Source organism: Sinocyclocheilus rhinocerous, unplaced genomic scaffold (genome assembly GCF_001515625.1).
Source record: "Sinocyclocheilus rhinocerous isolate Xijiao unplaced genomic scaffold, SAMN03320098_v1.1 scaffold1717, whole genome shotgun sequence".
Taxonomy (NCBI): domain Eukaryota; kingdom Metazoa; phylum Chordata; class Actinopteri; order Cypriniformes; family Cyprinidae; genus Sinocyclocheilus; species Sinocyclocheilus rhinocerous.
In genome coordinates, this window is record NW_015660014.1 from 262,971 (window position 1) to 280,130 (window position 17,160).

At 37.2% G+C, this 17,160-nt stretch overlaps 2 protein-coding genes across 3 annotated transcripts in view; one reads left to right on the plus strand and one right to left on the minus strand.

The window, feature by feature from the left end:
* LOC107724783 (protein tyrosine phosphatase type IVA 3-like) overlaps positions 1–13,121 on the minus strand; it is a 35,335-nt gene extending 22,214 nt beyond the window's left edge. For both annotated transcript variants that reach the window (XM_016533813.1, XM_016533809.1), the window contains exon 1: positions 13,029–13,121. The gene's annotated coding sequence lies outside the window, so the exon portion shown is untranslated. The remainder of the gene's footprint in view (positions 1–13,028) is intronic.
* A 1,920-nt stretch (positions 13,122–15,041) lies between these two features.
* Positions 15,042–17,160, plus strand: part of ndrg1b (N-myc downstream regulated 1b) — a 5,307-nt gene continuing 3,188 nt past the window's right edge. Inside the window, exons 1-9 of the mRNA XM_016533796.1 lie at positions 15,042–15,097; positions 15,182–15,244; positions 15,349–15,409; positions 15,642–15,728; positions 15,878–15,934; positions 16,056–16,159; positions 16,324–16,386; positions 16,485–16,536; positions 16,715–16,762. Coding sequence (XP_016389282.1) covers positions 15,042–15,097; positions 15,182–15,244; positions 15,349–15,409; positions 15,642–15,728; positions 15,878–15,934; positions 16,056–16,159; positions 16,324–16,386; positions 16,485–16,536; positions 16,715–16,762 — 591 coding nt within the window. The remainder of the gene's footprint in view (positions 15,098–15,181; positions 15,245–15,348; positions 15,410–15,641; positions 15,729–15,877; positions 15,935–16,055; positions 16,160–16,323; positions 16,387–16,484; positions 16,537–16,714; positions 16,763–17,160) is intronic.

A 17,160-nucleotide genomic window follows, 5' to 3' on the forward strand; every position in this document is an offset into this window, starting at 1 on the left:
GGCATAGAGGAGAAACAATAATGTACAGTATGTGGAAAATAATGTTTTTTTAACCTTAACCTCTTTTTAACACATTTCATTACACCAAATACACAAAATAATGTTCTTTTTAGCAACATCATATGACCCCTTTAATTATATGAATGTACCTCTGAAGGTTCTGACTGTCTTCAGAAACGATTCGATGGCATTTTGTTTTCATCTTCGCTCCATGTAATACCTAAAGGAGTGTTCTTAATCGCAATACTGCTTTGTCCACTGAGGTTACGGGAAACAGCTCTAATTCAGCTTTTCCTTCAGCGCCACCTGCTGTGAGCGAGTGGATTTACAGAGACCTATATTTACATTCAGTCTGTGTGCAGTTTCTATCTGTCCAAAAACTGACCGAATTTGCATGCCCTGCTGTAAATTTTGACCGGTTGATGAAAAACAAGCTTATGTAGATTCTACACATTTAAACAATTCAGATAAGTTATCTAGAATTATTTAAGGAGCAGATAAAATACATATAATCATTTATTAATCAATTATCATTCTGACATATCTTTTCTTTATTTAAAGGCTGAAATGTGATGTTTACCTTTTGATGAAACTTTTCCAAAGCTTTATTTGAACATTTACATTAGATATTTTAACATGCTATTAAACTGTTGTCAGTCAAGTTGTTATTTAAAATCCGAACATCATTGGTAATGTTATTGTTTTAGTGATTATGCAAAAAAAAAAGTCATTTTATTTGTTGTTTGTTGATTTTTAAATATAAAACTTGGTGACGTAATTAATGTGTCGGTACTTTTTGAACATCTCCAGCACATTTTAACAATACTGTGATAATACTGATAATTTTGGTCATTATAATCGTGATAAGAAATTTTCATACTGTTACATCCCTAGTTGCTGTCTATGCAGGGTCAGACAGCTCTCAGATTCCATCAAAAATATCTTAATTTGTGTTGCGAAGATGAACGAAGGTCTTACGGGTTTGAAATGACATGAGGGTAGGGATGGGTACCGAAACCCGGTATTTAATCGGTCCCAGGGCTAAATTATGAAAGACCGGAGTATCGTTAAGCTCTGACGTTAACAGTTCTGCTATCGGCACTGGAGAAATTAATAAAACACACATACATTTATTATTGCTATATATACATTATTTCTGACTAGGACTGTTCCTTCTACTAGCCTGAAACACTATCAAACTTGGCCTGGACCAGAGTGCAAACCTTATTATGGAGCCCTGCAATATCTACTTCTTAAGCCTTGTACACACCGGGACGATTATCGCACGCGCTTATCGCCGACGTTTTTCGACGCTTATTTTGTGTTCATACCCAAGTGATTTTCGCAGGCGATGAGCCGAGTGAACGTGCAAATTCACTCCCTGACATTAGATGGCGCTTAATGAAAAACAGAAATACACATCGAATCCTATTTGATCGGCAATTCCTCTCCATAACAACTCCCTCTTATTGAGATTTTTGTAGTCGCTGTCGCGTTTGTCATAAAGCCCTTTGTGTTCAGACACCAATGAGACCAGCAGCTCTACATTCATCTTGCCTCAATGCATCTTCTTGGTCTACTTACTTCCTCTTTCTCGTTAGGCATCAAAGTGTGCTCGGCAAGACCGTTTTGTGCTTGAGCGCCACCAAGTCGTGTTTTACTGTAACTTCAGCAGCTCCAGGCACGTGAACAAAAGCGCCAATCTCATTGGTCGGCCAGTTTTTAACGCGGCGCGTCAAACCCAGAAAACGAGCCCGAGGCGTTTTTTTTAAAAATGACGCTTTTAATGGCGTTTTGCGCGTCGGTGTGCACTCTCACATTGGCGCCCTTTGTTTAGTCACGAGGCGTTAAACGTCGGCGATAATCGCGCGCGATATTCGTCCCGGTGTGAACAAGCCTTTAGACTGAAAGCAGCAATAGCCACGTCCAACATCCTATCAAACAGCATTCAGGAAACTTGTCAATCACTTTATGTCTCTGAGAAGTCATTGGATGTTCTCATGGGCTCTCCCAAGGATGATAGAAATAACTTTTATCTTCCAGATGGGTCTTAACAAGTCCCTTTGGGTATGCCTTTAAGTACATGTCCTACTTATTCAGGCCCTTCTCCTTCCGAGAGCAAGAGTCCAGTGACAGCCCCATCTGCCTACTGCCACTCAGCCTGTACTGAAACATTTCACACCATCGCTCATTACTCCAGACCTGTGTGAAAGATACCATACTCGCCCAAGATTGTCTCACATGAGCTGTCAATGAAGGAAGATCAAGATTGCACACCAATAGGTCAGGAAATTGCTATCAGGAGTAGGCATGGGCCGGTATGAGATTTTGACAGTATGATAACCTTAAGCAAAAATATCACGGTTTCACGGTATTGTTGTTACAGCTCAAAAATGTGTTAATTTTAAATGTCTGGGTAAAAAAAAAAAAGAACAATATATTTTGAGCAACATACAGAATATTTGGAACAGTAGTATTTGTTTATTTTTTCTTTGATTTGTTTCTGAAATGTGGCCTGTCCTGGAGCTTTTGATGTGGATGGTTGATTTGCTGCTAGAGCTACTGCTGCCCTAAAAAGAAGAAAAATAAAGACTGACATCTTTATTTAACCTAAATCTGTAATTACAGTTATTTAATTTTAGTTATATAATTCAAATGCATATAATTTATATCATTTCATATCATTTAGTTATATAATTTCATATACATAATTCGATTTAATAATAACCCAATTTGAAGCAAAAACAGAATGTTCTGACTAGCTTTGTGAAATTATAATACATGCCTGAACGAAGCAAACAGCAGAAGCTCTGAATGAGACACATATTCACTCTCTGACACCGGGAGGCGCTTCAGGAACACCAGATATGGCGTTTCCTTGGTTACCGCTGTAAACAAAGCAGCACTGCGCTGAAACACCACTTTAATATGAACTATACAGAGACGAGATTAAAAGAAAATACCATGTAAACTTTTCTGAAGACAGTCAGTTCCCCTCAGAAACACATTCATATAAACCCCAAATCAATATTTAGGATTTTCTTCCAATAGTTCGTGCATCATGAACAGTGAGTGATCTGCCTGCTACACAGCCTGTGTTAACGGGCGTTTACAGACTTCATATTTTCACATAAATGACATTTTGGAAAACGATTGCATTGCAACGCAGTTTGTGCAAGTCCAGAACAGAGACCTGTTTGATTACGTCTTTAATTGATTTTTCCGTACATTTCTGCCATATGTACATTAACTGACAGTCACCACTGATAAGCTACCACTAAATATTGTAGAAACTTAATTTGCTGTAAAGTTGCTTTGCAATGATTTGTATCGTGAAAAGCGCTATACAAATAAACTTGAATTGAATTGAATTGAACGGTATAACGGAAAATATTAGCGGTTTTGAAACCGTGACATTTTCAAATCGCGGTATACCTTGAAACCGGTAATTGGCCCATGCCTAAAACCCCCAAATCAATATTTAGGATTTTCTTCCAATAGTTTGTGTAGGCCCGGCCATAAAACGGTATCGATATTTATCGACGGTACACCTTCTTCGATAACGATAGAAATTTTTTTTCGATATAGCGCACGATATAGGCACGTGCTATGAGTGACGCAGACAGCACACACAAACACGAACACATGTTGAAATGAGTGCTGTGCCTGCCTGTGATGAGGAGATTGTGAATAAAGAATGAATATTAGTCGAATTTAAAATAAACATTTGCAATGTTAGGTGTGCATCAAGAAGCGTCATCAGTGGTGCGCGAGATGCGGTGATAATGATGTACATGACGTTGTTGCATTTTAAATTGTTTTGTTAGTCTAGCCCACGAGACGCGCAGCTGCTGCTTTATTTATTCAAAATATTAGAGAAATATAGAAGCTCAATGCGGAGAAGATTTTGATTAGGTTAAAACCAAAACCAAGCCATTCACACAGAACGCATAATCAGCGCATTTTTTAGACGGACAAATATGACTCTGCTGCATGCACGTCTCACACAAGAGATGTATAGAAAGCCATGCAAAGTTAAAACAGTTTAAACTTTTAGAAAACACGTCGCAAATTTATGAAGGTTTATTCCTTTTCACTGCGTCTCATATGCTTTTAAATGCAGCATTTGGAAAATGATATGCATTGCAACGCAGTTTGTGCAAGTCCAGAACAGAGATCGGCTGCAATAAAACAATAAACGGCCGGTTGCCGATCGCGTAAGTTCCAGGGGAAGCTCCTTCGGCAGTCATACACACACGTGACTGACCGCGCTCGCACCAACAGTAGGGGGAGGGGGCGTGTTACTCTCTACACTGCACTCAACCTGATGGATTCCTACACTTTCAGTCTTTGAGGAGACATGAAAAACAGCGCATACCGCAGGAACGGTATAACGGAAAATGTTAGTGGTTTTGAAACCATGAAATTTTCAAATCGCGGTATACCTTGATACCAGTAATCGGCCCATGCCTAATCAGGAGTTTTGTATTTATAAAGATATAAGCTCATATCAGTTACAGGACGCAGAATCAGATCGCTGACTCTCTATTCTTGCAACAGAGAGCATCATTAGCACAACAGGCAGTACATAGAGGACAACATCAAAAAACAACATTTAATGGCAACTGGCAAAGCCTATTGTTATGTGTATATCGGTTGCTTCAGAATAAGGGCAGATTGCTTCTTAGGAATGTCAACAGTAAGGAATTTAACTAACTATGCTTTTAATGATTCTTTTACTAATTTTGAGGAAGAAATATTTTAAAATTCACATTTATTTGCTTCCCTCAACAGTTTATTTCCAAATAACAGGTTCTTGGTTCATTTCAAATAAGATGAGACAAACATAATATCTTGTGGTTCAGTGAGCAAGGCAATAATTAAGTAACCACTAATTCATGCACAATTAATTCATAAAAGTAATTTGTTCCGGAATCTATAGGATTACACTGGTCACACTGTATGTATTAGATTTACTTTAAGGAACAGATTCGTTAGAGTCATTTATTTAGGGATCAGAGTACACTAGTCATTCTGTATATTTTTGATTCACTAAAAATAATTGTTTTGTAAGAGTCATTCATTTAGGAATGGGACCAAACTTGTGGTGCTGTATGTTCTGTATTCACTACAAAAGAATCACACTAATTCACTTGACAGGTCAATTCACTCTGGATGGACCAGTATAAACACAGGCTCTCTCAGGGGTCACCATGGTTCCAGGTCAGCCATTTTTGGCCACAACTGCTGATGCATAATCAGATACTTGTTTGGATTTCAGATTGACTCATATCTAAACAGTTTGAATATGAGCACACAATGACATAAAATTACTTTGTGTTTACTCAGAGCCAATCCTCCCTATACAAAAAAGTACGCAGGATTTGTAGGGCCCCCGAAACACCAGGGGGCCCCCTTGCTCTCAACGATTATTTAATTTTAGCTTCGTTTTTTGATTTTGGCCAGCGGTTATGAAAACATGAATGTTCCTTTCCCTAATGCGGTGCGCTGTCTCCCTTTCTATGTAACATCCAAATCAGTCAAATCATGTAACGTGACTGTCATATACAGTCTCCTGCCGTTCTTACTAAAGAACTAATACCTAATGCCTGTGATACTAAAAAAAAACGGAGTTAAATTCACAAGAATAGACACTGTTCCCCAAGCGCTTTCCGTGTGCGCGATTCAAGATGGACTGAAACACGGACAGATATAGGCTACTTTGCGCTTTGTATTTGTAAAAAAAAGTCAGTTTTGGTGATTTTTCACTAAACACAGTCAGTTATGTCTTAAGTGAAAATAAACAGTTTGAAAAGTAATCGAATGCTAGTCAGTATCTGTGCATTCCGTGACAGCATCCTACTGTATGAACCTGCTGCTGTCTGTCATCATCTGTTAATCAAACAACAAAAGAAAATTAAAGAAAAAGAAACTTCTGGGCCCCCAGAAGTTTAGGATCGGCTCTGTGTTTACTGCAATCAACTATCCAACATGCATGACATGCACGTCCCTGTGTAAACTGCATGAGAAATAAAACTGCAGGGAGGATTCTCAGTCCGCTGGGATATCTCTCATGATATTGCATCACCTCAAAATCCCGAAGCACATGATAACTATAGTTTATACTGGAGCTCAGGGGCTTCCCAATTGCCCTGTGGACCACAGTTAGTTTTTTTTTTAGGCAGGGTTGCAAGCCCTGCACAAGATGAATGCAAGATGAATGCAAATGATGAATACAAAAGAAAGATACAGTTGTAGCAAAACTCTATGGGATCCCCACAGGAAGCATTTCCCTTCATTGTGTCTCTGTACACTGGCCACAAGGAATCCCCTGGGAGTGTTGGGACACCAGCTTGTGCTCCATCTCGCTCTCTATCGAGTTTATACTGCTCTCTCTTTTTGACTACACCACCATGACTCTTTATCTCCCTGTGAGGCACTCACTGCCTATTTTTCCCTCAACTACCCCGAACACATGCAGCCACACACAGTGTCAAGATCTCCAGCATATCACCTAAGGGACAGAGGGAGAATTATGGAGAAATCTCATTAAGAAAGCTTCAGCCTTAGGAAATGAACCCTTCTGTGTGTGAGTGTCTGTGAGTGTGTCTGTGTGTGTGTGTGTGTGTGTGTGTGTGTGTGTGTCTGTGTGTGTGTGTGTGTGTGTGTGTGAGAGAGAGAGAGAGAGAGAGAGAGAGAGAGAAACATATTCTGGTGACAGGATCTACTATGACTTGGACCACACATCTTAAACATGAAACAGCATTGTTTTAGCTCAAGATGATCAGAGGAAGACGATCCTTTCCTTTCAAACAGTCTTTTACAGTTAAAAAAGCAACTGATAGGACAGAACAACAACAACTAGGCTACTTGAGACAGCAATAACAACTAGTGGTCGACCGATATTGTTTTTTTTTTACAACCGATGCCGATGCCGATATCTTGGAAAGTAGGGTGCCCGATGGCCGATATAAAGCCGATATAATTGTATTTATTTTAATTCATATTTAAGAAATTTTAAATCATTTGAAAATGGATTAAAAAATACATTTGTAAAATAAACATACTTATACTTTAGATGACAAAGTATTTTTCACAAATAAATAAATATTTAATAAAAAATATAATTAAAAAGGAAGTAAACTGTAACCAACAGAGCACAACAGTATTCTGGGAATATTTTGTGCATTGGGAATCATATTTTTTCAAATAAAGCCAAGGTAACACTCATTTTATATACAGCACACAGTGAAAATGACATGAATATGACAAGTGGGCAAATGCATAAAGCACAGCATAATTTGAAATCACGAATTTAATGTTTAAAGCATTCAATTTGCATGGACCGACCGTCACGCAGAGCACACACGATCATGCAGGTCACATGCACACTTCACAAGATCTCACAACTGGATCCGACTAAGTTTGCAAGGTTTAAACGTATCGGCCGATGCCAATATTTGAAAAATGCCAAATATCGGCCTTGGCGATATATCGGTCAACCACTAATAACAACACATGCCCATGTTGATGAGCACTTGTGATTAAGAGACACCTGCAACTTATTTAAAAGAGTACAAAAACATTTAAAATTTTTACATAATTTAATGTCTCAAGACAGAAACCGATTTTGGAAGGAAGTACTCTCAACTTGTGAAAAAGCAAAAATTAAGCAAATGGCAGCAAGGCTGCATATTTATTTGGTCAAAAATACAGTAAAAACATCAATATTGTGAAATATTAAGACAATTTCAAATTGGCTAACTGTTTTCTATTTTAATATATTTTAAAATGTTATTTACTCCTGTGATGGAAAATATGCTTATTTGGCACAAGAAACAATTCTTATTTTTATCAGAGCAGAAAACATGCTAATTAATACTTTTCTTCTGAGTCCTTTCATGAACAGAACGTCCAAAAGAACAGCATTTATTTGAAACAGAAATCTTTTGAAACATTATAAATGTCTTTAACTGTCACTTTTGATCAATTCAGAGCATCCTAAATACAAGTATTCATTTCATTAAAACAAAAAACTCTGAACCGGTAGTGTACCAGTAGGGATGGAACTAGGGCTGCACGATAAATCGCATGCGATATTCAACGCGCATCTTGTCAGAAAACCCGGTTCTGTAATCAGCGGTAAATCTCCATCACGTGCGTGCTTTCACATTGAGCAGCATTAACTACACAGAGCCGTTGTTCAACCGGCTTTCTGACAAGATGCGCGTTAAATATCTCATGCGATTTATCGTGCAGCCCTAGATGGAACGATTACCAGTTTCACGATAAATCACGATAAAATATCCTGACGGTTAGTACTATCATTTAAAATTTAATTATCACCAAAACCGTATTTGATTATCGAGATTTTTAAAACTCGCGGTAAATCCTGTCCAGCCAGCATCAGTCTGACGCAGAAGCAGCATGCAATGTTGTTGTTGTAGGGCTGGACGATATGGCCAAAATTGATATCACAATATATTTCTTAATTTCGGTCGATACGATATAGTTCCGATATCGATATGAACACTATTTATCTGAAATAGAAATCTTTTGTAACATTATAAATGCCTTTATCATCACTTTTGATCAATTTTTTCATACCGTTACATCCCTATGTACCAGTTATACTCCAAAGACAATGAGGGGCAAATTATTTCTCAGCAAACACCCAAAGCTTGTTACTAAATTCAAACAGATTGCCCAAAAGTGGCATCTGTTCTCTCCCCCTTGGCAGCAACAAATACAAAAGATACAGTAGTCCCATGAAGTTGCCAGTGTGACCTACTTCTCATATTTCTTTTTTATATCTTCTTTCTGAAATAATCTTTTTTTTCCACATCAAAAAGTCTTTCACATCTGAACTGATCAGATCAAATGGACCCACATCTAAGGGCCTCTTTACACCAGATGTTAACATACATTTGCACCAGCATATTGTTTAGCTGGACAACATTTACACGTTACACCAGATCTCAAAGACTACTTATTTAACAAAGTTTAACAAATAATTTCTGTCACTTATAAAACTAAAAAAAACAACAACAACATATTGACAGAAAATTCAAAATGATTAGATTTTTTGGGGTGGGGGGGTATCTGGTCTATTGTGTTTCCTGGTTTAGAAACATTCTCATATAGGCTACATGATGATACTAATAGCTATTAGAAGTGAGAAATGGGGGAAACTAGTTATAAAGCACCCCATGTGGAAAAAAAAGACTGATCCTTGCCCCCCTTCGAACATACTCTGATCACAATAGATGCTCTTACACCAGCATTAATGTGGTCAAGTGCAATTTGATTGTAATACGATCCTTGAAAATGTCTTATTCACTTTAAATTAAATGGTTCCTATTACAATAGCATGCTCAATGATTGTGTATACATATACACACCACCAAACATGACTGTATTGTGCTTTCTAAACCCAAAGAATGACCTTAAATGCCAGTTTAAGAGAACGGAGACAACTGCTCTTCTGGGAATCGCAGCATAACCCTTTATTTGGCAACAGTGCACTTCTGAAACCTCCACTACTTTCTTCCCTTTTTCGCCTCTTTATGTGGCTATCAGGCAGTCAGAAACTCCCAAGCACCGTTAAAGTCAGATGAAGCCATTTTGATTGACAGGCAGAATTGCAGTGGGAGAGTCCTGCGGCTTATTTCTTCTATGAAACTACTACTATTATGTACCAGCGAGTAACAGGTTTTAAAGACTCCGTCCCCTCGTGACTTTGTTCTCAGGGAGGAATTCCCAGCAGCAGGCTTCAGTAAATGCATGCCGGGTAAATGTCACATACCCTTGGGGGCCGACTTTCCTCGAATGAAGGAGCTTGCTTTGATTAGACCCACTGCGTTTCGGGTTGAATAACAGAAGTAACCCTTTAATAAAAAAACACAAACTATAGCATCTGTGTTGAAATGGAAAACACACAGGGAGGCTGAGGTGGTGCTAAAATAATGGGAAACATAAACTGAGAAAAAAGTAAAATAAAAGAAAACTAACACCCCCACCCCTTTATAATCTCTCCCTTTCTTACAAAGCTTCCAGCTTTGCTCACTTTTTCCTAATAAAAGGGGAGTAACTCACTTGCCTTGGAGGAAGCCACCCTTTGCCCCATGGTGGCAGTTTACGTCATCACTTAAAGCTCAGCGTACAGAGCCAAGAGAAACTCTTCCAACATTCTATTACTAACAGCAGGGCAGGCTGGTGACCTGCAGGGTGAAGTGAACGGCAGGTAGGAGGAAACCCATCCCAGCCTAAACTCTTCCTGCCATACTGATTAGAGGTGGGCTTGCCCTCCTGGCCTGCACCTACAGGACATTTCCACTGCAGCGGAGTCTGTGGTTGCAAAGATGACACAATGTTTGTTTGCTAAGATGAACAGTTTCAGGCAATGGTTGCAACACAAATTAACTATGTAGAAATGACAGGCTCACTTACAAGTTCAAAGGATCATACCGTAAGGTTGTTTGACAGTAAAACTACTACACTCATAGACAGAATTTATGTAACACCTGCAGTCCAGACAAAGGAGTTGACCTTTTCTGCGAATTTCTCACTTCACTGGAAGTGACAGGAACGTCTTTATCGGGATAATTTATCATCTCTTTCCCGCACAAGTATAGAGATTGTGTTTGCAAGCCAGTTTTAATGTTTACAATGTGTTGCTTGTTCATACACTGCAAAAAATTATTTTCTCATTCTGCATTTTTGCCTTGTTTTCCATTACAAATATCTAAGCATTCTTAAATCAAGATACATTTATCTAAGAAGGAAAATGACTTGAAGGATATTAGGTCTAAATCTTGTTTTCTGTTTGAATTAAGTTTACTTTTCCTTCCCAAGCATAAACTGACTTAATTGATACATTTCTCATAAAACAAGACTTAATATCTTAAATCATTTTGATTCTCAAGTAAATTGTTTCTTGATTTAAGAATGTTCTGATATTTGTACTGGAAAACAAGTCGAAAATCCTGAGTAAGAAAATAATTTTTTTGCAGTGTATTATCTTGTATCATTTGTCAGCTGCTTAAAGGTATCTGTTAAATGAATAGCTGATGCATACAAATTCTTTTAAAAATCAAATTTCAGGTTAAAATATATATAAATGTATAAAGGAAAATGTAAATCTTGTCCTGTAACTGGTAAATGCAGTTTATCACCATTTTAAATCAGATTTCATCTTCACTATAGCTCACTTAAAGGGATAGTTTACCAACATTTTTTAAAATTCTGTCTACACCAGTGATCCTCAAATCTGGCTCGCGAGATCCACTTTCCTGCAGAGTTTATCTCCAACCCTATAATCAAACAAATCTACCTGTGATTTTCTAATGATCCTGAAGACATTGATTAGCAAACTCAGGTGTGTTTGATTAGGGTAAAGCTAAACTCTGCAGGAAAGTGGCTCTCGCGAGCCAGATTTGAGGATCACTGGTCTACACCCTCATGCTGCTCCAAAGCTGTATGATGTTCTTTCTTCTGAGGACTATTAAGGAAGATATTTTTAGAAATTTCTGTTTCTTTTTTTGTCCATACAATGGACAATAGTCACCAAAACTGTTCTTCAAAATATCACCTCATGCAGGTTCGGAATTACACGAGGGAGAAAAAAAAAGTTAAATAAAATACAATTGTAATGTAGAAAAGAAGTACAAATATATAGAAAGCAGTCTCAATTAATATGAAATCCTAAATACTGCATGCATAATTGCAAAAATAAAATAAAATGTTATTTAAAATATGTTTTTAGATGGAGTTTGGCATGTCTCAACAAAGGACTATTTCGTGTCAAAAAACTACACAAACTACCCAACTACAAATCAAATATTTTAAACCCTGAAAGCTTATCAACTGATGCACTTAAATGTCTTGTATAAATGTGTGTATCTTATATATGCTTGTTCAGGATTTTACAGCAACTTAAGTTGAAATCAATAACAAACCAAAAGACAAAAGCAGACTAAATGCTCCTTCTGTACCAAAGCCAACAAAACACATTAGAAAGCGGGAATATTAGAGCCAATAATCCAGAATAAACAATCTCAGCAACCACAACTTTGGGTTCCCTTCTGCCAGCATTTATCTGAAACACAGTCAACTACAGCTGAGAAGAAAAACTGAAACATGAACTCGAGATAGATAACCTGGCACAATGTAGCTCTTTAATCTGGGAACATCTCTTCATGAGAACGCAAATCGTGACTTAAGTAGAACTGAATCATCAGGCAGTTCGAGAAACATCACCTGCTTTTGTGCAAATGATAGGTGCATCATCAGTGACAGTTTAAAGACTTCAGATGGACACGATACCAGACAGAGAGAACGCACACATGCACAAACCGAGTCTGATCACAACTTGTTGCTTTTATTGTGCGTTAGTGAGTTAAAACCAAGCTCAACATTTCCACTTTATCAAGTAATTTTCACGCACATCCAAAGTTAGAGGTTCTCTTTTACTTTCTCCATCGTTATGCGATGGGTGGATGCTGATATGCGTCCAGCTGTGCCCCATTCAAAAAACACAAAAGCGAGGTTGAGTTTTTAACACAGAACAATACAGATACGTTTATTATCTAGGTGCTGCTTAATTATCAAACAAAATATGAACACGAATGCTTAATATAATCGGTATTGTGTGAAAGAAATACCTCCACACACACCGTTAGCAGCGCGCTAACGCTAACAGCCCCTCAACGCTTTTGTTCTGAAAACGCCGGTAGCAGACGAGCACTTTCCTTGACAAAGTAACTTTCCACACTGCATGAAAACCACATTCACAACATAATATGCCGGGCGTTAACTTATATTGATGACATATTGAATATATGTGAGACGTTCTTGACTATAACAGCTTCAAAACTAAACAAATAACGTACTCAGCGCGTTCCCCGCCGTCAAAAACATAAATCGCGCGGATTACCAGAGCACACACGATTTCACAAAGCTGTTAAACACACAGTTTTATCTTAGTAGACGACTTTCTGGTGGTTTTCATATTGATTTTTCATACTCACCGATTTGTCAGACTCGCTCCATGCGATTCAGCGTGTATCCGTGTGTGTATGGGTGCATGAGCGCACTCAAGCGCGGAGATTCCCCTGCTGCAACCATGGAGACGTAGCGTCACCCAGAGCAACCGAGAGGGGAAAAAAATAATGTGTAAAAAAGCTTGTTAGAATAAATTTTCAATAATTACACTAATGCATATTTATTGTTTTGATTTACATGAATTTGAATAAAAGACACGTGAGTTAATAGAAATTAATATTTAATATTTGCACTTTTTAAAAGTTACAATAATTGAAATAGATTAAATTTAGTTAAAATGTAGTAATTAAGTATATTCATATTCACTTCAAAACATACAGGTTCAAATCTCCTGCCGAGCTAATTATTATAAAATATACTAATGTTGCGCCATCTAGTGTGCAATGATGAAAATGTGTCAGTGGGTCATGTAATAGAATTAATCTCATTGAACTATTAACGTAAAATTTAGCTTACTTTAACCATGTCATCTGCAAACATTTTCGCATATGACATATGGAAATATAAATGACGTCATATTTCCAAAATAGGCTACTCAAATGAATAGTACAGATGTCCTACAAAATAATAATGTACAATGAGATTTATTTTATAATTTATCTTCTTTTAGTGTGGTATCAATCATCATCAATTAAATATCAATTAAATAATTAAAATGAGGTCATTAGATTTATTTTTACATCGTCCTTTATAGGTTAAGTACTCTGTCTGGTTTAGAATTTATGCAGGTCATAGCCTAATAAAAGATGAGGCTCACATATGTCCAGCAACAGATGGAAAGTCCACGTCAGTTGTGACCTCTGGAAAGAATAGTACTATTGTTTGAGTTAAATTATAATAACAGTAGGCTAAACATTTTTGAACACCCAAAAAAAAAGACTGCCTCTTCAGTATTCTAAATGCTTCATTAAAGCAGTTTGAATCCTTGTGAGATGAGAGGACTTTGGCAAACAATTACATAACAGCAGGACATTACCAACATAAAACAATTGTTCATCAAATATAGCCTGGAACTGTTGATTCAGTGACTGTTGAAGAAACTGCATGCAGGTGACGCCTGAATCCTTCTGCATCTTTTATTTTATTTTAATTTTGTCAATTTTAAGTTTAGATTGGGTATTACTGTTAGAATGTGTCTTTTCATTCTTATATTGTATGTAACTGTTTTTGCATAAATGAATAAATCTTTTTTTTTCTTATAAGACCAATTAAATTTTAAATCAGGGATATTTGGGTTTTACAGATCATGAAATAGCTGTCTCATGGCAGATGGCCTGTTCAGATATTCATATAACAAAATATATACTTAATACCTAAATAGGGACATAGTAGTATACTTAAAGTATGATGTAAAGTTCACTTAAAGAAAACTTACGAGTATACTTGTTGTTATACTTAAAGTATACTTTTATACACTAGAAAGTGGGCCAATTTAGTCCCAAGGAGTATTGAAATAGTACACTTACAAGTATACTACTAGTACACTGATATTTGTATACTTACTACATAAAGTATACTTAAAAATATACTTGAACTTTACTTAAGTATACTTAATAAAATAAACTTGAAGTATACTACTTTTTGGTAAGAGATATTATGGTTTCAGGTCTATCAGAGCATCCGAAGGCATACGATTAACTAAATCCTTCAGATTTATGTCTCAAAATTGAAAGTGAATGGTCACTCTTACTCATTCTGTCAACAAAGACAAAAAACATCTTTAGGTTGATTTCCCTAGCACCTAAAACAGGAAATCCATTTAAAATCTGCTCAAATCGGAGCAGATCAGCTCTAGGAAATATAATGCAGACAGCTTTAATCAGCACCCTATGGCACCAGACTGGCAGAATGTAGGTCAGCATGTCACTTGTAGGGTCTGAGGGGAGCAGAGTATGTTTATGATCTGCCATCTGCTAGAGCAACGTAATGGACATCCACTGCCCATAATCCAACCTTCCAGAACAGCATCCCGACAGATTATGACCTCGCTAATGCCTGGAAGGCCATCAGCCAAACCTAATGAACCTGTCGTGCTGTTTGATTGGAACGCCATAGTGTTTGACCTCCATATTGTTCCACATGTGTGAGGCTGTTAAAGAACTGTCTGTTATTATTGTAGGTATACCTACCCTTCTATGGATCAGCTCTCAGAAACCCTCCCTATGGTCCTCAATCATTTTGGGTAAGTCTTAAATGCTTAAAACTGGTATGTTTAACTCTTATTTTTGAGGCTTGTAGTGGTCTTGATCCAAACCTACCTGAATGCGTGCTCTTTTTCCCTCATACTCTGAAGAGTGTGATTAGAATGGCGGTTGGAGCTGGAGCCAACATCCTTGCTCGCTTTGCAGTGAGTTTTATATAATTTTCCTCTCAGTTGCATTTTGAATTGCTTTGAATAGCATGGATTACAATTCTGCAGCTTTGGCAACAAAGCAATTTGCAATGTTATCCTGCTGATTATTATCGCCAGGTGTTAAATCAGTTGTTAAATCACAGGAATGTTTCCTTTTGATAATTAACATTTTCTATTATTTTGCATTTTTGCATTAATTATTGATTTTTGCATGCGTCTCTTAAAGCTCAAACATCCAGACATGGTGGAAGGTCTTGTTCTGATTAATTTGAGTGTGCAGGCAGAGGGTTTCATGGACTGGGCAGCACAAAAGGTATAAAACTGATTTTTTTCCCCTGCTAGATTTGCAATCTCATGAGATTTGAAATGACTGCATTATTAAACTCATTTGAATGAGCTTATATAATTGTTCAAAGCCATGCCATTGCACAAATCATCACTAAAGCGTTACATTCTCGGCAGATTACAAGCTGGACTCATGCTCTCCCTGATACAGTCATTTCACACCTGTTTGGAAAGGTAAGAACTGAGGAAGCCTATGAATAATTTGACTGATTAATAATGAGCTTTTGAAATGATAGCCTGCAAGTTAATTTTGACTGTTTTGACAGGATAATGCTAACAATTACTTATGTTGTAGGAGGAGATACAGAACAATCATGAACTGATCGCAACCTTCCGTCAATCTTTAATTGCAAACATTAACCAGTCCAACCTGCAGCAGTTCGTCAAGTCCTACAAAAGGTATCACCAATGCAATCTGTGTCTGCAGTCGCTCAGCTCCTGGGTTTGATTCTTTAAATACAATTTATAGTAACTATATCATCCATATACTGCAATGCTGCAGAGAAAACAGTTGTAATTCACCAACAAGTTTCTGAAAGCCTCATCTTTCCATCATTTCTCAGCCGACGGAATCTTGAGATTGAGAGACCAGTACAAGGAGGAAACGTAAATGCACGAACCCTCCAGTAAGTCCCACCTGATGACAGTAGACATACGAGATTTTGACAAGTGCCTAGACCTTAAAATTGTGCTTCAATCACTAAATGATTTGTCTTCATGTCAGGTGTCCAGCTTTGTTGATAGTGGGTGATAATTCTCCAGCTGTGGATGCTGTGGTGAGAACTGCTATTTCTTTACTATCTTAAATATGTTAGAGACTCCCATAGAAATATAATGTTACTCAACGGTGATTGGTTTCAACAATTTCCCAATTATTGACTATAAACTGTAAATAAATTTAAACCAAAGCAGTGTGCAAAGCATTACAATAATGATTATATAAACATTTCACAGGTTGACAGCAACTCCAGAATGAACCTAACAACAACAACATTTCTCAAGGTCAGTGACCTTACCATCCTTTGCATTCACTCAAACACATTTAATTTACTAATAGCAGCTAATTTTATATCCCAACAGTTCATTGTTATCTTTGTTCCAAAGTGTATTTATTTAATATTTTGTCAAACATGAGACATATAATACAGTTAGACATCTTTTTCATTTTTTTAGATAACATCCCTACCCACAACAATTTGGGGATTTTTCTTTCCATTTGGGCAGTATTAACCTCCGGGCTAAAAGCATAGCAAAAGCAATCAGATTTTTCTTACTTTGATTATCAAAGTAATGGTCATAGGATGGCCATTTTCCACAAGTTGATATGATTCTTTAGGGTCTTAATGAAAAGTCTGTAACATAGTTTGGTTAAAATTTCTCAATGGTAGTGTAAAAAAAAC